At 34.8% G+C, this 22,361-nt stretch overlaps 1 protein-coding gene across 4 annotated transcripts in view; it reads left to right on the top strand.

Annotated features, from left to right (window-relative positions):
* The window catches only part of RPS6KA6 (ribosomal protein S6 kinase A6), a 128,218-nt gene that overhangs the window by 66,537 nt on the left and 39,320 nt on the right, over window positions 1-22,361 (top strand). For all 4 annotated transcript variants that reach the window (XM_072955839.1, XM_072955841.1, XM_006218540.4 and 1 more), the window contains 10 exons: window positions 8,279-8,385; window positions 8,675-8,712; window positions 13,825-13,967; window positions 17,231-17,301; window positions 17,540-17,628; window positions 18,425-18,483; window positions 20,293-20,395; window positions 20,998-21,128; window positions 21,535-21,657; window positions 22,197-22,286. In XM_072955839.1, coding sequence (XP_072811940.1) covers window positions 8,279-8,385; window positions 8,675-8,712; window positions 13,825-13,967; window positions 17,231-17,301; window positions 17,540-17,628; window positions 18,425-18,483; window positions 20,293-20,395; window positions 20,998-21,128; window positions 21,535-21,657; window positions 22,197-22,286 — 954 coding nt within the window. The remainder of the gene's footprint in view (window positions 1-8,278; window positions 8,386-8,674; window positions 8,713-13,824; window positions 13,968-17,230; window positions 17,302-17,539; window positions 17,629-18,424; window positions 18,484-20,292; window positions 20,396-20,997; window positions 21,129-21,534; window positions 21,658-22,196; window positions 22,287-22,361) is intronic.

Genomic DNA, 22,361 nt, shown 5'->3' with positions numbered 1-22,361 from the left:
GACATATACAATTGTTTAAGAAGTAAAATTTTTAAAGTTAATAGAAGAAGAGAGAAGCAAGATGGTGGAGTAGGACGCTTGTAGCTCACCCTCTCTCACAAATACACCAAAACTCACATCTATGGATCTACTCAGCCAACCAGAGCACCTGCCAAACTCCGACAGAACGTCACCCTCTACAAAAGACAAAGATGCCAAAAATCTGTTAGGATGAGAGGAAAAAACAAAGAAAAAAAAGCAAAACACTGATCCTGCAAGGAGGGAGCAGCAAAGAAGGACTAGCACTCGTTTGCTGGGTCTCCCCTCTCCAATGGGGAGGCCAGTGGGACAGAGGGGGAGCCTCCGAGGCTCAGGTCTGCCCTGAGCACCCCTTGACTGACAGAGCTGAGTGAAAGGGGCACAAAGGATCCTCATGACACCCAGCCCGAGACACGAGCCGGCAGCTTGTAGCCGGGACAGGCTGCCCGAGTCAGGCGGAGGACTGGGGCAGCTGCACTGAGGCAGCCCCGGATAACTGCAGGGTGCCGCGTGCCATGGCTGGGAGGGGATACAGAGCAGAACAACCTTGGTCCCCCATAAATTGCAAAAAAAAGCAACACGGCTGGTGTGCCCTGGGTGGGGGAGCACTGTAGCCTTTGTGTCCTTGGACCTGTGCCACCTTTACTGACACTTCTCAGGAGAAGAGAGGCGGGGCGTAGCCACAGCTGCCATCTCCTCCTGTGTGCAGTAACCAGGCGGGGGTGGGGCCGATACCTGAATCCACACCCGGGGGCTCCATAACCTCCTAGGCAGGACTGAGGCTTGTTTACAACCCAAGTCAGATAGGATCTTTCTGCCCTTGTCCCTCAGAGAACTCGAGCCACCAAAACAAACAAGGAGCTGAGATTTTGCCCAGAGCAGGGGTGGGGCCGTTCTGAGGTCTTCCCAGAGCCTGACTTCAGAGCTCTGACCAGAGGTGGATCGGGCAGCTGCACAGAGCACTTGAGTGACCAGCGCCGGGAGAAGGCTGGTGGCCCCCCACCTTCCTGGCAGGAACACAGCACCTGACCATGGTGCAGGGAAGGGGCGCGATCAGCCCACCTGCCTCACCAAGCCCAGCATCTGACTGCGGCATCAGGAGGGGGAGTGACCCGCCCGCCCACTGGGAAACAGCTCAGCACCTGACCCAGTGTTGGGAGGGGTGCGATCTGCTAGCAGACAGCCACTGGGAGCAGCACAGAAGAGGGCGCCAACAGAGGGCCTCTAGAAGCAGCAAGCTGAGTACCTGAAATAGGGTGAAGACACAAAGACCTCTCGATAAAGTCATTAAGAGCACACATCTCCAGGAGAGCTAGGTAACTGAGACTCCTTAAGCCACATTGCCAGAGAGATATGAGCAAGGTGAAGAAGCAGAGGAACCACTCCCAATTAAAAGATCAAGAGAAATCCCCTGAAAGCATGATCAAGGAAATAGACATTGATGGCCTACTAGATCAACATTTCAAAAAAGGAGTGATCAAAGTACTGAACAAACTAAAAGAAATAGTGTTGAGATATAAAATATGTGAAAAATGAAATGGAAGCTATAACGAAGAACCATGTAGAATTAGTAAACTCATTTGCTGAGATGAGAGCTGACCTAAAGGCTGTACAAAGCAGGCTAGATAATGCAGAGAAACGAATAAGTGACCTAGAAGACAGGACAACAGAAAGCCCCCAATCAGAACAGCTGAGAGAAAAGCAAATAAAAAACAATGAAAACAATATAAGGGACCTATGGGATAATATAAAGCGTGTCAATCTACTCATAATAGGGGTTCCAGAAGGGGAAGAAAGAACAAAGGGGATTGAAAAGGTATTTGATGAAATCATGACTGAAAACTTCCAAAACCTAAAGGAATCAGATATCCAAGTACAGGAGGTTCAGAGGGTCCCAAACAGGATGAACCCAAATAGACCCACACCAAGACATATCATAATCAAGATGGCCAGAGTCAAGGATAAAGAAATGATCCTAAAGGCAGCAAGAGAAAAGCAAAGAATGAGTGACAAGGGAACCCCAATAAGGCTCTCAGCTGATTTCTCTACACAAACACTACAGGCCAGAAGCGAGTGGCAAGAGATATTCTAAGTCCTGAAAGAAAAAGATGCAGCCTAGGATACTGTATCCAGCAAGGCTATCCTTAAAAATAGAAGGAGAGATAAGGAACTTAACAGACAAGCAAAAACTAAGAGTTTATCAACACTAAACCCATGCTAAAAGAAATATTGACAGATCTACTCTAAATAGAAAGGAAGGAGGATGCTACAAAAATGAGAAACTCATAACTGGAAAGGTGATAACTGCCGTGAATTACTGAAAGAATAAACACAAAATTGTAAAAGAAGACGTCTAAATCATCAAGACTGGGAGAGGGAAGCAAGGAAAGCCACTGTGGAAAACAGTATGGAGATTCCTCAAAAGACTAGAAATAGACTTACTATATGACCCAGGAATCCCGCTCCTGGGCATGTGTCCAGAGGAAACCTACTTCAAAATGACATCTGCACCCCAATGTTATAGCGGCACTATATACAATAGCCTAGACATGGAAACAGCCTAGATGTCTATCAACAGATGACTGGATGAAGAAGAAGTGGTATATTTATACGATGGAATACTATTCAGCCACAAAACCCAACAACATAACGCCATTTGCGGCAATATGGATATTCCTGGAGAATGTCATTCTAAGTCAAGTAAGCCAGAAAAGGAAAGAAAAATACCATATGAGATCACTCATATGAGAAATCTAAAAAACAAACAAAAAAAAACAACAAAAAAACAACAAAAAAACAAACAAATATAAAACAGAAACAGACTCATAGACATAGAATACAAACTTGTGGTTGCCAAGGGGGTGGGAGGTGGGAAGGGACAGACTGGGATTTTAAAATGCAGACTAGATAAACAAGATTATACTTATAGCACAGGGAAATATATACAAGATCTTGTGATATCTCATAATGAAAAGAAATGTGACAATGAATATGTTCATGTATAACTGAAAAATTGTGCTCTGCACTAGATTTGATACAACATTGTAAAATGACTATTACTAAATAAAAAACGTGAAAGATAAAAAAATGTTAATAGAAAATAGAACTAATTTTTTAAAAAGATAAGAGAATTTTATACAAAGGGATCAAAAAAGGTTTCGAAACAGGGTATAATCAATAATAGAGGTGCAAGTTGAAGCCGACTAGCAATCGATTTGAGACGTCTTTTAAAAACTTTAAAAAAGGAGAGAAGGACATAAAGATATTTGAAACCTGTGTATAATCAATAACAGGAAATCAAAACCAAGAAATGTAAAAATGAAATGAGGTGGATTTTTAAAAATAATAATAAATTAAAAAATGTTAAAGGGATTAAAACTGGAAGCATATGCAATTTTTTAAACAGGAAAAATTAAAAAGGTAATAGAAAATAGGACAGTTAAAAAAAGATTTAGAAAAAAGGGATGTAGGAATGTGTTCTCGTGGAAACTCTGCACTCTTAATGATTTTATCGAGTTTTCTTTCTGTCTTCGCCCTGAATCGTGAACTCAACTTGCTGTTTCTCGAGGCCCTCCTTTGGGGCCTCTCATCTGTGTTGCTCCCAGTGCCTGTCAGCAAGCAGATCGCACCCAGCTCCAACACTGGGTCAGGTGCTGTGCTCTTACATTGTGGGTGGACAGGTCACTCCCTCTTCTGATGCTGCAGCCAGATGCTGCACTCTGGGGAGGTAGGTGTGTGTATGTCTTCCCTCCTAGCACTGCAGTCAGGTGCTATGTTCCTGCCAGGAAGGCAGGTGGCCACCCGCCCTCTCCTGGCACCCATCCTCCCCCTACTCTGTGCAGCTGCAGGTTCACCTTGGGTTTGTGCTCTGTAGGCGGGCTCAGTGAAGTGGGCGAAACAGCCCCACCCCTGCTCCTTGCCAAAACTCATCTCCTTGTTTGTCTTGGCGGTGCAAGTTTTCTGAGGTACCATGGCAGGAAGATCCTATCTGCCTCAGGCTGTAAACAAATCTCAGTCCTGCCTAGGAGGTTGCGGAGCCCCCAGGTAAGGATTCAGGTCTCTGCCCCGCCCCTGCCCAGGCGCTTTGCATGGGAGGATATGGCGGCTGTGGCTGTGCCCCTCCTCTCTTCTCCTGAGAAGTGCCAGTAATGGCACCGCAGGTCTGAGGAGACAAAGGCTATGGCATCCCCCTACCCCAGGGCACACCAGCAGTTTGCTTTGCTGTTTTTTTTTTCATAATTTATGGGGTCCCCAGGTTGTTCTGCTCTGTATCTCCTCCCAGCCACGGCATGCAGCACCCTGCAGTCCCCCCGGGGTTGCCTCAGTGCAGCCTCCCCAGTCCTCTACCTGGCTTGTGTAGCCTGTCCAGTCCCCCAGCTACCAGCTTGCATCTTAGGCTGGGTGTCGCAGGGACTTTTTCTGCCCATTTAATTTAGTTCTGTTGGTTAAGGGTTGCTCTGTACAGATCCGAGCCTCGGAGGTTCCCCCTCCTTCCCGCTGACCTCTCAGTTGAAGAGGGGGAGATTCAGCGAGTGAGCGCCAGTCCTCCTTTGCTGCTCCCTCCCTGCAGGAACATCCTGCACTGTTTTGCTTTTTCTTCTTTCTTTTTTCCTTTTCTCCTACCAGATTCATGGTGTCTTTGTCTTTTGAAGAGTTCGATGTTCTGTTGGAGTTCAGCAGGTGCTCTGGTTGGCTGGGTGGGTCCGTGGATGTGAGTTTTGGTGTATTTGTGGGAGAGGGTGAGCTAGGGGTGTCCTTCTACTCTGCCATCTTGCTCCCAGAGTCCAGATTTTTCACTCTTATTTTTGGGAACACGACTAATCTTGGTCCTTTGAGCTATGTGTTTTTTTTTTTTTAATCCTTTAAGGTTATTCTTTTCCTGGGCTCAAGTAGTTTCCTCAGATCTCTGATTGGCAATTTTTTAATCATGGATCTGATTGGATGGCAGACATCCTGCAATTTACCTTGTTAGGTGATAGATATTTTTTATTCCTATAAATATTGTTGAGCTTTGTTCTAGTATATTTGTGGAACTAGTTTGATTATTTCAGGTTGTTTAACTGGATCAGAGCAGCATTTAATCAGGGGTTGATTTTGCTCTATTCTGAAGCAAAACCCTTCTGACTACTCTATCTGACACCCTGTGAATTATAAGGTTTTCTGCTCTGTTTGTGGGTAATAGGAACTATTCCTGGCCCTGTGTGAGTTCCATGGATTAGCCCCTCTAATCCTTCCATTGGTTATCTTCCTGGCTCAGGGTAGTTTCCTCTCTCACGTGTGCTGAGCATTTCTCTGCTGAATACTTGAGGAAGACCATCTACATAACTCTACAGTTCACCCTCTGTAATTCTCTCCTCTGTACTCTATCTTGGGAGTTCTGTCCTTCTTGTCTCCCCAGTCTCTTAACTCTGCCTCATCAACTCAGGCGTTTTGTAGGCTCTGTCTGACTTAGCACTCTCTGCATTACTGCTTAGAAACTCTTTCCAGGTAGTAAACTAGGACAGTTTTAGAGTTGTTTGTATCTCTCAGTATTCACTGTTCTTTGTTGCCTGATGTCCAGTGTCTTGAAAAGTCTCATTTCACTTCATATATTTTGTCCTGTGTTTTGGTTGTTTCAGATTAAGTCCTATCCTTGTCTACCTCATTTTTTCTTAAAGTGATAGTCTGGGAATAGCATTTTAATTGGGTGATAGTGATTCAACATCTCACTTCCAGAATTAAAATGTTGAGTGTGGGAGAGCTTACTGTTGATTCCCAGAGCTCTGGAACTTCCTGTGAGAAAGGAACCATGTGCTTTGGAGATGCTAGCCAGTGCTTAGGTGGCTAAAGTCTCAGGCTTATATCTGTCTAGCTATAGTGCAGAACATGCCATATGTGAACATAGACTGTGACCTTAGTATATTGTTTACTCTAAAACAGTATGTGTTAGGGTCTGTCTAGGACCCCTTTCCAAAGTGGTTCCTTAAAAGACCTTAATAAAAGCTGGTTCTAAGATATAGGGGGACAATAGTGTAACAATTATTCATGATTTCTTGTGTTAGATTGTAGAAGTGTCAAGAATATGTTTGAAAAATTCTTACTTCTAGTCATTTCTGATTTTTTTTTTAAACTCTTCAGACCTCCATTCTTGATGTGGGACTATCTAAACCCATATTAGCACAGAGATGCAGTCAGTAAGTTTTGATTCCTAAGTCTAGAATATTAGGTAAGAACAAGCATTTTAAATGAATTTCCTAAAAGACAGTGCATTAGTATTATCATTGAATAGGCTTCTAAAAAGTGATTTAATGGCTACTTCTATGGACAGCTTATTGATAAGAAGTTTTTTACTGGTTATATTTCATTTGTGTACACAGAAAAACTACTGCATCATCCAAAATAAGGGTTTATTCTTTATGCCTTAGAAAAGGACGTAGAAATACATTTTTTGAAATCCCGTTTATCCCTTCCCACCCTCCACCCCCTTGGCAACCACAAGTTTGTATTCTCTGTCTATGAGTCTGTTTCTGTTTTGTATTTATGCTTTGTTTGTTTGGTTTTTTTTTTTAGATTCCACATATGAGTGATAGATAAACAAGATTATACTGTATAGCACAGGGAAATATACACAAGATCTTATGGTAACTCACAGAGAAAAAATGTGACAATGAATATATATACGTTCATGTATAACTGAAAAATTGTGCTCTACACTGGGATTTGACACAACATTGTAAAATGATAATAAATCAATAAAAATGTTAAAAAATACATTTTTGTATGCTGGAGAATTTTATACTGTATGTCATATAAGTTTTAGAGGGAATGATACCTCCCCGAATTTCTCTACTCCCCCAATACACACAAAGACACACATACACAGGAACAAACACACAAAACTCTTAAGGCATGCCATATTTTGCTAATATCAAAAAATATAATGGGATGAATGGCTGGTAATCATAAAGCTTCCAGTTCTTCCAGAGTTAATTTATAGACTTAACAAAATTCCAAACAAAATCCCAATAGAATCCTTGTTTGTTTGAAATTGACTGATTTCATCAGCATACCTGGAAAAGCAAACAAATGAAAAGAACCTAAGACATTTTCAAAATAAAGAATACCTTTTCATTGCCCTACCTCTTGTTTAAAACTTTAAAGCTGCTGCTATAAGCAAAAAATCATAGTTTCAACACCAGATTAGACACAAATTGTGTAGTCCATGAATATTCTGGAATATATGAATTACCATATATTATTATAATAGAGGGAGAATCACAAGTTAATGGCAAAGAAATTGATTGTTCAGTAAACAGTATATGAAAAATTGGTAAAATATTTCAGAAAAAAACATTTTAAATTGTCATCACTACCATATAGAAAGATAAATCTTGCTTCCATTATAGAGCTAAATCTGGAAAAAAGTTTATCCTAAAAGAAAATGCAGCTGAATATGTAGTTGACTATTGAATGGAAATCTCCTTAATCATTAATGTAATAGAGGAAAACCATAGAGAATTTATATATAAATTTGACTACATAAAATTAAGAATTACTGGACATCAAAAAACAACACAAAGTGGGAAAATATTTACAAATAATATAGAAGACTGGCATTTTTAATATTTAAAGGGCTTGTACCAATTGAATAATCAGTAAGTAAATAATGGAAAATAGACAAAAATATTACTGATAATTCACTAAAAAGTAGAAAGGTGACTAGAGATGGAAAAATGTATAGCCTAAGAATCAAAATTTAAAACAACTGATGCCATTTTTGTATCAAATTAGAAAATATCTTTGAAATGGTAATATTCATTGCTTTCATGGATGTGGTGAAACATGCTTTCATAAGCTGCTGTTGGGAGTGGAAATTATTGTACTTACCTTTTGGAAAATAATTTTGTTGTGTATGTCAAGAATCTTAGACTATTTATTCTTCTTGACCACCTAGCATTTGCTGTTTTATTTCTCAGAAATCCATTTTCCATGCATATCAAAAATACGTATGTGTATTACAGTTATTTATAACACTGAAAAACTATAACACTGAAAAATTATAACCTAAATGAGTATTTAAGTAAATTATAGTAAATTAGTGAATTGATGTTGTACAGCTATTGAAAACTCTTTATAAATAAGTTTTGAAGATATAGAAGAAAACCTATCTACTTCTTTTATTTTATTTGTTTAGATTTGTCTGTTTAATGGTTTTTAAAGAAGAAAATTTAAATAAATTCAACATTAAAAAATCAAGTAGTAAATTATTATTTTATTCTAGGTTCTGTTTACAGAGGAAGACGTGAAATTCTACCTCGCAGAACTAGCCCTTGCTTTGGATCATCTGCACCGTTTAGGAATTGTATATCGAGACCTGAAGCCAGAAAAGTAAAGTTATATTCTCTTTATGTGTCCCTGTTACCAGTAGTTCTATAACTACTTTTTCCCCATAAAGTCTTTTATTTTAAAGATTATGTGAAAATATATATGAATTATACAATTATATGAAACTTATAAAAAGTTATCTTCATAAGATACTCATTGATTTTAAATTAGTCATTTAAAAATTTTCCTGCATATCAAATATATATTGACCTAATTTATGATGATTTTTATGTAAATGTTGTATATAAAAATATTTTATCCCATGTTGTTGAATGTGAATTTTGATTTACAGCATTTTGCTTGATGAAATAGGACATATCAAGTTAACAGGTATGCAAATTTTCTCACTCTTTAAGCCTGTTTTATATTTTTTGTAATTTTAATATATATTTGTCTAAGCCTGTTTTTTTCCTCTTTCTTGATTTAATTTGCCTTTTATTCATCTCTCTGGTAAACTAAATTTCCTTTAAAGGGTAGATAACACAATATGTTCTAATTGTAATACCAAAAATTTATATAGGAAAGTCGCTAAACTCATTAGGAAATGACATTTGGTTTTCTAGGTAAAAACACATCATCTTCGTTTCAGTTTGAACTGAAAGATTTATCATAAGTAGTTATCACATTTGAAATATAGTGAATTATAAACTTTAAACCAGATGTTTCATAATCAGGTTCATTTTATTCTTTTTTTTAAAAAAAACATGTTTTATTTTACTTTATTTTCAATATTGAAGGCTTACTGTGTGTAACATACTGTGCTAATTTTCACAGGCCTCTTAGGCATAAAGTATCCTTATTATACCATTAAAAAACTTTTTATTTTCAAGTAATTGTAGACTCACGTTAGGTTGCAAAATTAGTCCCAAGAGGTCCTGTGTACCCATCACCCAGCTTCCCCAAGGTGACATTTTACAAAATTACACTACATTATCAAATTTAGGGAATTGATTGGTACAGTAAAACTAACTGGACTATATACTTCACTTGGATTTCACCAGTTTTTTGCATGTATTCATTTTTTTATTTGTCTTTGTGTATAATTCCATAACATTTTATCCACATATATGTATTTGAATACTGTCACCACAATCAATAAGCAGAACTGATCCATAATCACAAAAGAACTCTCCTGTGCTGCCCATTTATAGTCACACCCTCCCCCACTTCCCTCACTCCTGGCAACCACTTATCAGTTTTGCACCTCTAAATTTGTTATTTTAAGAATATTGTATAAATAGAACCATACTGTAATCACACACCTGAACATTTATCTCAGAGAAATAAAAACTTACATACGCACAAAAAACTATACATGAATTTTCATAGAAGCTCTATTTGTAATAGCCCAAGACTGGAAATGTACCAAATGTCCTTCAAAGAGTGAATGGATAAACAAACTGTGATTCATCTATACAATGGAATACTACCCAGCAATAAAAAGGAAAGAACTCTTGATAGATGCAACAACTTGGATGGACTCAAGTGCGTTATGCTGAGTGAGCATAATCAGTTTTGTCAAAAATAGTACAGCAAAGGACCTTTATGGAGTGGTGTAAATCTCTTAAAGGTAACAGAGGATAAGAAAATTCTCTTCCCTTCTTCCTTCTCTCTGGAATGGCCACAGAAGCCAATGTTCTGCTCTACAAGGTATGTTATATTAAGCTGGACTAATCTCAAAAACTAGGTTTTATTACATGTAATTTTGAAATAAAATTGCAGAGTTTAAAAGCCTTAAAGTGTAGAGAAAGAACATAGTAGTACATTGAAAATATTTTTTAAATTATGCTGAAAATCATAGTGCATTTAGTTATTATACAAGGATAAGTAATTTTTAACTGAAAATACTCAGCATGGTTAGAAAATCAATTTCAAGGGATCCTAAAATTAAGTATTAATGTTGTACTTTATTTTAAAAGAGAAATACAGGACTTACAATGTCTTTATTTATAGAATTAAGGTATAATTTACATAGAGTAAAACTCATCCTTTGAATTCTTGTGATAATAGAACTATTCCATATCTTGACTGCATCATTGTCATTATTGTGGTTGTAATATTGTAATATAGTTTTGTAAGATATTACCATGGGGGAAACTGGCTGAAAGATAAACAGGATATCTGGAGTATTTCATATAATTGCATGTGAATCTGCAGTAGTTTCAAAATATGAAATTTATTTTTTAAAATATAACTTTTGTGTATAGTTCTGCAAGCTTTGACAAATGCGTATAGTCTTATAACCACTTCCAACATCAAGATATAAAACAGCTCCATCACCCCCCAGAATTTCCCCCTTATAAGTCACTTCTCCCTTTACCCCTTGACAACTGCTGCTGTTTGGCCCTATGGTTTTGCCTTTTCCACAGAATAATATAGAGGAAGACAGTCTATAGTCTTTTGAACCTGGCTTTATTAACTTAGTATAGTGCACTTGAGATTCATCCATATTGTTGTGTGTATCAATAATATTTTTTACTTTCTGAGTAGTGTTCCTTTTATGATGGTACCATGATTTGATTATCCAGTCTCCAAGTAAGGGGCATTTAGATTGTTTCATGTTTTTGACAGTGACAAATAAAGCTGCTGTAAATATTCATGTATAGGTTTTATGTGAACATAAATTTTTATTTCACTTCAGTAAATACCAAAGTAGTGGGATTGGTTGGTTGGTCGTTTGGTAAGTGTATATTTAATTTAATGAGAAACCTCCAAACAGTTTTCCAAAGTGGTTTTACTGTTTTGCATACCCACCAGTGATGCCTGAGAGCTCCAGTTACTCTGCATTCTTGCCATTACTTGGTTTTGTCAGTATTTTTTGTTTTAGCTTTACTAATAGCCATATAAAAGTATCTTTTGGTGATTTTAATTTGCATTTCCCTTATAACTGACAATATTGAGCACCTTTTCATGTATTTATTTCTTTGGAGAAGTATCTGTTCAGATTTTTTGCCCATTTAAAAAGTTGGATTGTTTGTTTTCTTATTTTTGAATTTTGAGGGGTTTTTTGTAACATACTCTAAATACAAGTCGTTTGTCTGATATGTGATTTGTAAATGTATTTTCTCCCAATCTGTAGCTTCTTTTTCATTTTCTGAACAATATCTTTTGAAGAGCATTTAAAATTTTGATAAAATACAGTTATCAACTTTTTTCTTTTATGAATTATACTTTTGTTATTGTATCTAAAAAATCCTTACCTCACCCAAGATCACAAAGATTTTCTCCTATATTTTTCTTGGAAACTTACAGTTTCAGGTTTTAGGTTTTACATTTAGTTCTATGATTAATTTTGATTTAATGTTTGTTTATGGTATAAGATGGGTTTTTGTATATTGTTATCCTATTGTTCTGGCAATATTCATTGAAAAGACTGACCTTTCTCCATGGAATTGCTTTTACACCTTTGTCAGAAATCAGTTGGCAATCCAGTTCTGTTACAATTCAACACATATGATCTTAAAAATCACTGTACTATGCATAATTGCATAATAAAAATACAAGACATGGATAAAATGGGGTTAGGAGTTTAACACTAAAATATATACTTGGTGACACATTAAAGAAAGATAGGAAAAATAATGGCATTGTTCTAAATATGTTCTAGATGATTAAGAATATATAAATACTACAATAAATATGATACTTTACCTTGAAAAAAAAATCCTGAAATTTGCTTATACAATTGGCATCAGAAAGATTGCAGTTTGTAAGTTATTGTGAAGTAGTGGTAGGTAGATTATCTGGAATTGGGAATTATAATACTACAGGTGGATAGGAGTGGCTTGAACACAGCTGATGAGCTGAAATAGCTGATAGATGTTTGACGTGTGTGCATGTATGTGTTTCTACTTGGCTTGATTCAACTTGGTGCAGTTTTTTAGTATTTCACCTAGTGTTTCTTGCAGACAAAATTGTACATAAACCAACCTGAAATTTGAAATTCATGTTATGTTCAAATTGTTTCCTAATATATGAATCACATAACAAACTTGCATTTTCAAAACAAACATCATAGCAGAACTGACTGTATGTGTCAGTCTATTCTTGGACACTCTTCTGTTGCATTTATATATGTGTGTGTGTGTGTGTGTGTGTGTGTGGAGAGAGAGAGAGAGAGAGAGAGAGAGAGAGCGAGCACCTTTCCCTACTACCACACTGTTTTGAGTACTGTAGCTTTATAGTATTATTGAAGTCAGGTAGTGTGAGTCCTTGAATTTTTTTTTCCAAAATTGTTTTGGCTATTCTGTTACCTTTGTCTTTTTATATACATTTTAAATTCAGATTGTTGATTTTTATAAAAGAAACATTGCTTGGATTTTCATTAATGTTTCATTGACTCATAGATCAGTTTTGGGAGAACTGACATCTTTAACAGTATTGAATCTTCCAAACTATGACCAGTATCTCTCTCCATTTACTTAGATCTATTCTGATTCTTTTCGTTGGTGTTTCTTGTGTTTAGCATACAGCTTTTGCATATAGATACTTTGTATATTTGGATACTGTGGATTTCATGAGGGGTTTTTTGGTGATGTTATAAATGGTACTTTGAAAATTTCACCTTTCAATTTTTCAATGCTAATAAATAGAAATAAAATTGATTTTATGTATTGATGCCTTTTAGCTCTTTGAAGACCTTAAACAAAAATGGAAGCTCACCAAAGCAAAATTTGCTTTTCTAATATTTTAAAAAGTGCAAATTACTCTTTTTTGTCTTAGTCTATTTTATTTTTATTTTTAAATTTTAGGAATTAATTTTTATCAAAGTATAGTTGATTTACAATGTTGTGTTTCTGGTGTACAGCATAGTGATTCAGTATACAGATATATATATATTCATTTTCATATTATTTTTCATTATAGGTTATTGCAAGATATTGAATGTATTTCCCTGTGCTATACATTAGGACCTTGTTGTTTATCTATTTTATACATAGTAGTTTATATCTGTTAATCCCAAATTCCTAATGTATCCCTCCCTCGCCCTTTCCCCTTTGGTAACCATGAGTTTGTTTTCTATGTCTGTGAATCTCTTTCTATTATATAAATAAGTTCATTTGTATCATTTATAAGACTCCACATATAAGTGATGTCATATGATATTTGTCTTTCTCTGACTTAGTATGATAATGTCTTAAGTCTATTTTAAAATGTAGATCACTATGACAGCTTTAATTTGTTCTTTCAAAATTGTTGCATAGTATTCTGTTAGACATGAAAACATGTATTTTGAGTATGAGGTTTAACTGAACAATTTTAAATCATCTTAAAAAATACTATTATAAAATGTAGGCTGTTTTCCATTACTGGTCTCACAGGAACTTTCTTAATGGTAATAATAGGCCACTCATGAATAGGTTTAGTTCTTAGTTTTGTTTCTTTTGGTATTTTCTATTTTCTGAAGATCTTCAGATATGTCTTTATGTAATATTGTTACAGATTTTGGACTCAGCAAGGAATCAGTTGATCAAGAAAAGAAAGCCTACTCGTTTTGTGGTACAGTGGAATATATGGCTCCTGAAGTAGTAAATAGGAGAGGTCATTCCCAGAGTGCTGATTGGTGGTCATATGGTGTACTTATGGTAAGTACTGTTTTTTTTTAAATCATGCCAATATAAAATTAATATTGTTTATAATGTTAATCTGAGTTTTGGGATGTGTTAGGTGAAAATAGGGTTCTGAAAGTTCTTGACTGTCATTAAAAACTTGTGATTGGCTAGCTGTTATATAATAATAATTAGGATTTTGGTGTTCTGATTTCTTTTAAAGTTGCTAGATTAAAAGGTAAATGGCAGCATTCTTTTATAAATTATTCAGATTTAAAACTTAGAAAAAGGCCTACCAGATTTTAGATTTCAGAATGCTGTGTTTAGCAGTTACATGGTATTTTAATTAGATATCACAGAGTTTAGCACCTTACTGTATAGTCTTATTGTCACATTGTTTCAAGCATGTCCCTAGAAAGACTTTAAACCTCTTCAGGAGATCAATCCTGTTTTCTACTACTTTTCATCTCCCACAGTATCTAGCATAGTAAGCATATGGACTGACAAATTTGCTTGAAGATTAAGCATACAGTTTGTAGTATTAGTAGGGTGATAAATGAATAGCTATTGAATCAGATATAATTTGCTTTTGAAGCCTAATAATCCATCTTTGCCTATTTATCACTGAATTACTGTATGATATATCGATATATTAAGTGGCTGTTATAAGCCTGGCATTTGGTGAGGGCAGTGTGGTGGGAACAAACTAGGAGTACTACATTTGGCATTTTCTATGACTTAAGAAGGCATGCTATCTGGTTGGAGAAACAAATGGAATAGCTAAATAAACTCTCTGGAACTACCTTAGGAATTCAGGCAAGGATTCATATAAGTTGACGTAGGAAAAGCAGAACAGGTAGAACTAAAATCAAGCCCTGAAAGATGGGTAAAATTTAAATAGTTGCATGTCAAGAAGGATTGTTCTGTGGTAATATTAGGAAAGACCTGGAGAACCAGTTTGACTAGAGTGGTAGTGGAAAATGAGGGTGAAGGTGGAGGAAATGAGGCTATAAGCTTATAAGCATTTACGTACAATTCTCTGGGTGGTAAGAAACTTTTGTAGATTATTTTTTTAACATTTTTTATTGATTTATAATCATTTTACAATGTTGTGTCAGATTCCAGTGTTCAGCACAATTTTTCAGTCATTCATGGACATATACACACTCATTGTCACATTTTTTTCTCTGTGATTTATCATAACATTTTGTGTATATATCCCTGGGCTATACAGTATAATCTTGTTTATCTGTTCTACAATTTTGAAATCCCGTCTATCCCTTCCCACCCCCTTGGCAACCACAAGTTTGTATTCTATGTCTATGAGTCTGTTTCTGTTTTGTATTTCTGTTTTGTTTTGGTTTTTTTTTTAGATTCCACATATGAGCGATCTCATATGGTATTTTTCTTTCTCTTTCTGGCTTACTTCACTTAGAATGACATTGTCCAGAAGCATCCATGTTGCTGCAAATGGCGTTATGTTGTTGGTTTTTATGGCTGAGTAGTATTCCATTGTATAAATATGCCACATCTTCTTTATCCAGTCACCTGTTGATGGACATTTAGGCTGTTTCCATGTTTTGGCTATTGTAAATAGTGCTGCTATGAACATTGGGGTGCAGGTGTCATCCTGAAGTAGGGTTCCTTCAAAAATCCACAAATGACAGATGCTGGAGAGGCAGTGCAGAAAGGGGAACCCTCCTACTCTGCTGGTGGGAATGCAGTTTGGTGCAGCCAGTATGGAAAACAATGTGGAGATTCCTTTTGTAGATTCTTAAACAGGATGGTAATTAAAGAAAAAATGTATTTTAGGAAGATTAGCCTTGGTAGCATTATATAAATGGATTGGAAATGTAGGAAACTAGAAGTAGGGAGACCAACAAGTTCTCCTTAGAAGATAGTTGTAAGGTTACATAATAAAAAGGGAAATCTTAAAGACATTTCAAAGGAAGAAGTAGCTGACCTTAGTCACAGATTAAATGTCACAGATGAAGCCTAGAGGAAGGGTCAAAAATAAAGATACCTCTAAAATGTATGAATTTCAGGGGATTGAAAGAGTGGTATTTCAGTGGAAAAGAGATAGCTGGGAAGGACAGCTGGTTTTGGAAGTGGGGAAAGAACTTATTTTTAACATGTTCTATAGGTTAGTGTTTAACCTTGTGGTAGTAATGAATTAGGAGAGGGCAGTGAAGAGAGCATCAGAATCATCAGGAGACCTTAAAAAACAAACAACAAATAAACAAAAACAACAAAACACTACTATGCCAGCCAGCATATAGTTTATTTGAGGGGAAAATGTGGTGAATATACTATCCTTCTCTTTTTCTTTTTATTCTTGCCATTTCCACCTCTCACTGCTCCAGTCCCCAGGAGAGAATCATTACTTTAGGTTTAGAGATATGGTTCTGGAGCTTGAGAGAGATGAACTACATACACCATACTTCCCTTCTTCTTCATTACCTTTTTGTGACTCCTACCCCTACTTCTTCATTCTCCAGTTGAGAACCATTACTGTCAATACAGAAGGGAAGACTTCCGTTTCCCTTCCCTGAGATAGACTGAAGCTGGAACTGATTTTGAGAGTCATCAGAGTGTAGGAAAGGGTTGAAAAGATAAGCTAATTAAGTTTGTGAGTTCAAATAAATGAACAAGGACTGAGGCCAAAGCCATTATTCAATATAAGTTGAAGATTTAAATATTAGGGATATAAAAACTTTTCTCTTTAATGAACTGTAATGATCTTCATTTTCAGATTTACTTTTTAAATTATTTAATGTTCTGGATATCTGCATTGCAATTAAATCTCTTAGGGAAAATATTTTTATGCTGTGTACAACCATCTCAGATTAAATATATATATATATTCTTGTTTGGTCCTTTTTTAGGGGAGTGAAGGGAATGAGAATGATTATCCTTCTTGAGCGTGTGTGAATTTGAAATGGTTTTGTGCTTATTTTTACTTTTCTTTCATTGTCAAATATTTGCTTTAAAGGTTATCTTTGTTTTAAAAGAAAATGCCTTGTGTATTTCCAAATTGCTTTGGTTTGGGGAACTTGGCCAAATAAGAACTGAAAAAAAAACTGATTGGTTTCATTTGTTTCAAGTCATCTTTCACATATAGTAGGGTATCAGAAGTCTATTTCCTTAAGTCACCTAGTTTTCTGGTCATATTTTGACCTATTATCATGTAGATCCTGCATAATTTGATGATCATGTATTATAAGTCTCTTTTTTTCCTAAAGATTTTCATTGTATATTCTAAGTTGTTCTAAATGGACTTGTACTGTTTTTTGTTTTAGTTTGAAATGCTTACTGGTACTTTGCCATTTCAAGGTAAAGACAGAAATGAGACTATGAATATGATATTAAAGTAAGTGTAAACACTATTTTTTTTCTTTTGGGAAAAATTTCTTGCTTTTGGTTTTGAGAAACTTGTTACGATTTTCAGTTGATACAAAAGAACATTTTTCACACTCGTTCCCTTCTCCTACCATATAGGGAACATCATATGCCATTGTGGAAAGCATTCTTTAAAATTCTTTTTGGGATTTGTCAATTTGGAATTATGGCTAGATTTAAATGAAATTTTCTGAAATCCTCTTTTCCAGAGCAAAACTTGGAATGCCTCAGTTTCTTAGTGCTGAAGCACAAAGTCTTCTAAGGATGTTATTCAAAAGGAATCCAGCAAACAGATTGGGTATTGTTTATTTTCTTAGCTTTTATAACAATATACTACATGCTTTGGGAGGATAATTATAACTTTGTTTTCTGGCTTAAGTTCATTTACTGCTGCTATATATTTATACCTGGAATTTTGCACTTTGTATATGCAAAGATTCCAGAAAACTGTTTATGTCCATGATAAAAAATGGAGTGGTCTAGTTATTCAGAACTTCTGTTTAATATATATCATTATGTATATCATATGAATGTCTCTTTTGACATAATTCACAGAATTTTCCCCTGTGTAGGTAATCCTTTTAGATATTTGAAGATAATTATTTTGTCCCTTCCAATATTCATCAAGGTAAATATTATGTTTCCATAACTGCTCATTATTTGGCCACTTTCTAGTAGCCTTTCCCCGAATCCAAATGTGCTCCTATTATTTGTGTTCTTGTATTAAAATTTTAGTGTCACTTTACTTGTTGCATTTTTAAAATTTCAGCATATAGATATGAGGTCATAAACTGAATTATGAAGAAAAGAAAAAATACTTAAATTTTAGTGTTATGTTAAACATGATTTTGATTTGATTCAGAAAGCATTTCAGTATTTCATGATACTCTACATGCTTCAGTATGAACATCAGCTATTTTTTTATCATATTAAATTCAAAGGACCAATTAGAACATCAGATAATAAGTCACAAACTTTTCACTACATGGGATCTATGAAATGTGTGTACTTCTGTTTATGAATGATAGCCTGAAAGCTAGGTAGGCAGATTAAAAAAAAATCATACTGGTAAAAAATTCTTTCCGTTTTTATAGGTTCGGAAGGAGTTGATGAAATCAAAAGACATCTTTTTTTTGCAAATATTGACTGGAATGTAAGTTCAGTAGAAAGTTTGTTACTGTGTACCTTTAATTAGAGCAAAAACTGAAGAGTAAATGGTAATATATGGACTTTACTGATAAACTTAATCCATTTGTTTTATATTTAGTATTAGATTTTTATTTATAGGTGTAGCATATCATGGCAGTTACCTTGAACCAGTAGATGTGTAGATGGTATTAATTAATTTTTGTTTCTCATTTGTCTTACCTGTTAAGTGTGGTTAACATTCTCTCCTATTCTAGGTTGGGGAATGTAGGGGGAAGAAGAGAAAGGAGAACAGGGATGAATGATAGGGCAGATTCTTATAGAAAAAAATGAATTCTAAAGCATATGAAATGTTATTTAATTTCAAATGGTTCTGTGCCATGTATTTGAACAAACAGGTTGATCACCCACTGTGAATTGGGTGCCCCTGAGGAAATACAGCTGATACCCGGATTTGGGTGCCCTGATGATCATGTTAAATTTGTTAAGAAGTGAATATCATTGTATAGGTATTTCACTAAATTTTGAGAGAACATGAAAACAGAAACATTGAGACATTCTGCTAAGTCATGTATTGAAATTTTTTAAGCTTCAACTCCCAGACTAGTGAGCTTTTCTTAGAAAAGCTTACTTTTTGATGTTGTTTTTGCAACACAACTTTATGTATTTTATGTACAATTAATCATCATAGGTAAGCTTTTCTGATAACTTAGTTCTAGCATTGATACTGAAAATTTTTCCGAAAGATGAAGTGTCTCTTTTGATTTGTAATACAGAGGTAGAAAGACCCTATTCACTAAACAAATTATTATTTCATCTGGTTTAAGAACAACTTTCAGAAGGCAATATTTTGATTTATTTTTTATAATTGGAAAACCATAATATAACATAAGCCATTAGTATTAATAACCTAAAATGCTACTCAGTGAACGTGCTGCATGGGAATCTGCTCTTTGTCATATCTGTATGCATCCTTCTTTCAGTATTGTTGCATCCCCTTGTCATTTTTTTCTACTGCTTTTCTACTCTTCCTTTTCCCTTAACTAGACAAACTGGAAATTATTTTTCCATCATTTTTATATCTAAACAGTTTATGTTTATTGTTCTTAAATAACAAAGGAGCAGAATGTTTACATATTTAAATAAATGAAACTTACTTTAAAGTAATCCTCTATTAGTTTTCCCCCACTTCGGGTCTGTGAGCTTTTAAAAAAATACATTTCCCCCAAAAAGTAGGTTTTTATATATTATAAAATATTTTATTTTTTTCAGAAACATAAATTTTAGAAAGTTAGATTGTTAGACAAGTTTAAGTTTTTGAATTCTATAAAAGAGCTCTAAACAGTGCATTTGATGCATTTTTTATGTGAAAAAATATTTTGAGTATAATACATACTTCTTGGGGATAGACTAATTATTAATTTTGAAATCCTCAAATGTTATTAGTTATTTCTGCATGGTAACATTGTGATATATTCTGTATGGTTATTTTACCAGTGAGAATTCAAGTCAGTTTTTGATATCCAAAACTGAACAGCGTTCTTCCTTGTGAATGCAAACTGTGACATCGCTGCTGCATTTCCTGGTCTCATTTGATTCTGTATATTATCTCTCAAATTTAGATAATATACAGAATTTGGTTAACAGGTTAGAATTTAGAACTTGGTTAACAGGTATCTGAAGCCTGTTGCAATTTCATTTATGAAATTGTAAGCCTTCTGTTAAGGACTGAATATCATGTTCTGCTTTCCCTTATGAAGTTTAATAATTTTTAAAGTATTAATATATTTTAGTGTTATCCTGTTGTTTCTTCTAGAAATTATATAAAAGAGAAGTTCAGCCTCCTTTCAAACCTGCTTCTGGAAAACCAGACGATACTTTTTGTTTTGATCCTGAATTTACTGCAAAAACACCTAAAGGTAATGCATGTGTATGTTAACATCAGAGCTTTTATTCAATTAGATGGTTAAAAAACTACACTAGATTCTTAGGTAAAAACTAAAGGAATTGTAAGTTTCCAAAGGGTGGTTTGGCCTGTATGGAAGTGTGGATCCTAGGTACAGCATTGCTTGGACACCTTTCAAGTAGAGGCTTTACATGGGAAATATTTATTAAGGAAGCAGGAACTAGAGCAAAGTGTGAAAGTTTTCTTTTTTTCTTATTTTAAAACTTTTTTTGACATGCTGATGCATTAGTTGATGGGGGTAGGAGGTAAGATATGAGATATATCACTCTGACTAGACTTTAATGGGGTTTGCTTTTATTGGCATCTGTTCAACAAATATTGAATACGTACTATGGCCTAAGCAGCAAGGTGCAGTAGTGAACAGAACAGACAAAAATTATAATACACATGGAGCTTGCATACTAGTATGGGGAGACAGATAATGTACAATAAGTCAAATAATATAGTAGTCTGATAGTAACGTTTAATGCTTTCCTCTATATTCAAAGAAATGCTGACATTTCATATCATGGAAGTCTGTGTAGTTCTAATTAAATAAAATTATTTGGACATTAGATTCTCCTGGTTTGCCAGCCAGTGCTAATGCTCATCAACTCTTCAAAGGATTCAGCTTCGTTGCAACTTCCATTGCAGAAGAATATAAAATCACTCCTATCACAAGTGCAAATGTATTACCAATTGTTCAGGTAAATTCCACTTAACGGATTATTCAGTTACTTACAGTGATTTTGAAATGATGTTTAATTTCTTTATTTATCTCTTTGCATAATAATGAATTGAAGATGACTCTATATGTTTTAGAGAAAAGGATTAACCTTGAATTATATTTGTGCATTTTTGTAATCTCTTTTGGCGAGAAAATGTAATGGGTGATATATTAGCTAGTTGCTGTATTGTATTGGTTTTGGGGATCTAGAAAGCCTACAATTTAGGATCAGCTCAGAATCTGTGTAAGCCATTTATAAATACTGATAAAACTTCTCTAGAATTATTCTTAGATTTTGTAAAGATTTGGGAAGAATGTATACTTAGAAGATAAAAATTGTGAAAATATATCATTCTCTTTCATATTTTACTTTTTAACAAAAACAGATAAATGGAAATGCTGCACAGTTTGGTGAAGTGTATGAATTGAAAGAGGATATTGGTGTTGGCTCCTATTCTGTTTGCAAGCGATGCATACATACCGCTACCAACATGGAATTTGCAGTGAAGGTATTATCTCTGAGCCTGACTTTTTGTTTGTTTGTTTTATATATGTGTAGGTTAAATTGCAGGTTAACTGACAGACATTTTTCAGTGGAGCAAGTGGAAAAGCAAAGATAAAATGATTAGGAAGAACTCTTTAAGACTTTATTTTCATTTTGAATTTCTTTCCAAGACTTTATTTTGTTCAATAAAAAAAGCCTTCATTTTGGAGGAACAGTGTATTTCATGAATGTCTTGGCTTTTGAATAATTTTACTTTAACGTAGTATGTTACTATCGAGCAAATGTGACAATTACTATCACATTTCAATCACATTATCAGTTGATATAATTTCAGTTAAATGGAAAATAATGTTAAGGAGCATTCTTTTTTTTTATTAAGTTTTAGTTATAGGAAATTTTTAAATGTTAAAATAATGTGAGAAAAATATCACTCTTGAGTTTTATGTATTTGTTTGAAAATAGAATCAAATTGAAAATATGTCATTTATTTTTAGACAAATAAAATTATTTTCTTCTGAAATTTTTATTTGTTTTATTTCTTAGATCATTGACAAAAGTAAGAGGGACCCCTCGGAAGAAATTGAAATTTTAATGCGCTATGGACAACACCCCAACATTATCACTTTAAAGGATGTAGGTATTTAAAATCTGTGTATCAGCTAAGCTAATGAAGTTATGACTTGGCACTTTATTTTCTTATTGAAACTT

This window comes from Vicugna pacos, chromosome X (assembly GCF_048564905.1).
Source record: "Vicugna pacos chromosome X, VicPac4, whole genome shotgun sequence".
NCBI lineage: Eukaryota > Metazoa > Chordata > Mammalia > Artiodactyla > Camelidae > Vicugna > Vicugna pacos.
Note: the sequence above shows the minus strand (reverse complement) of the source record. Positions and strands in the feature narration are given on the sequence as shown.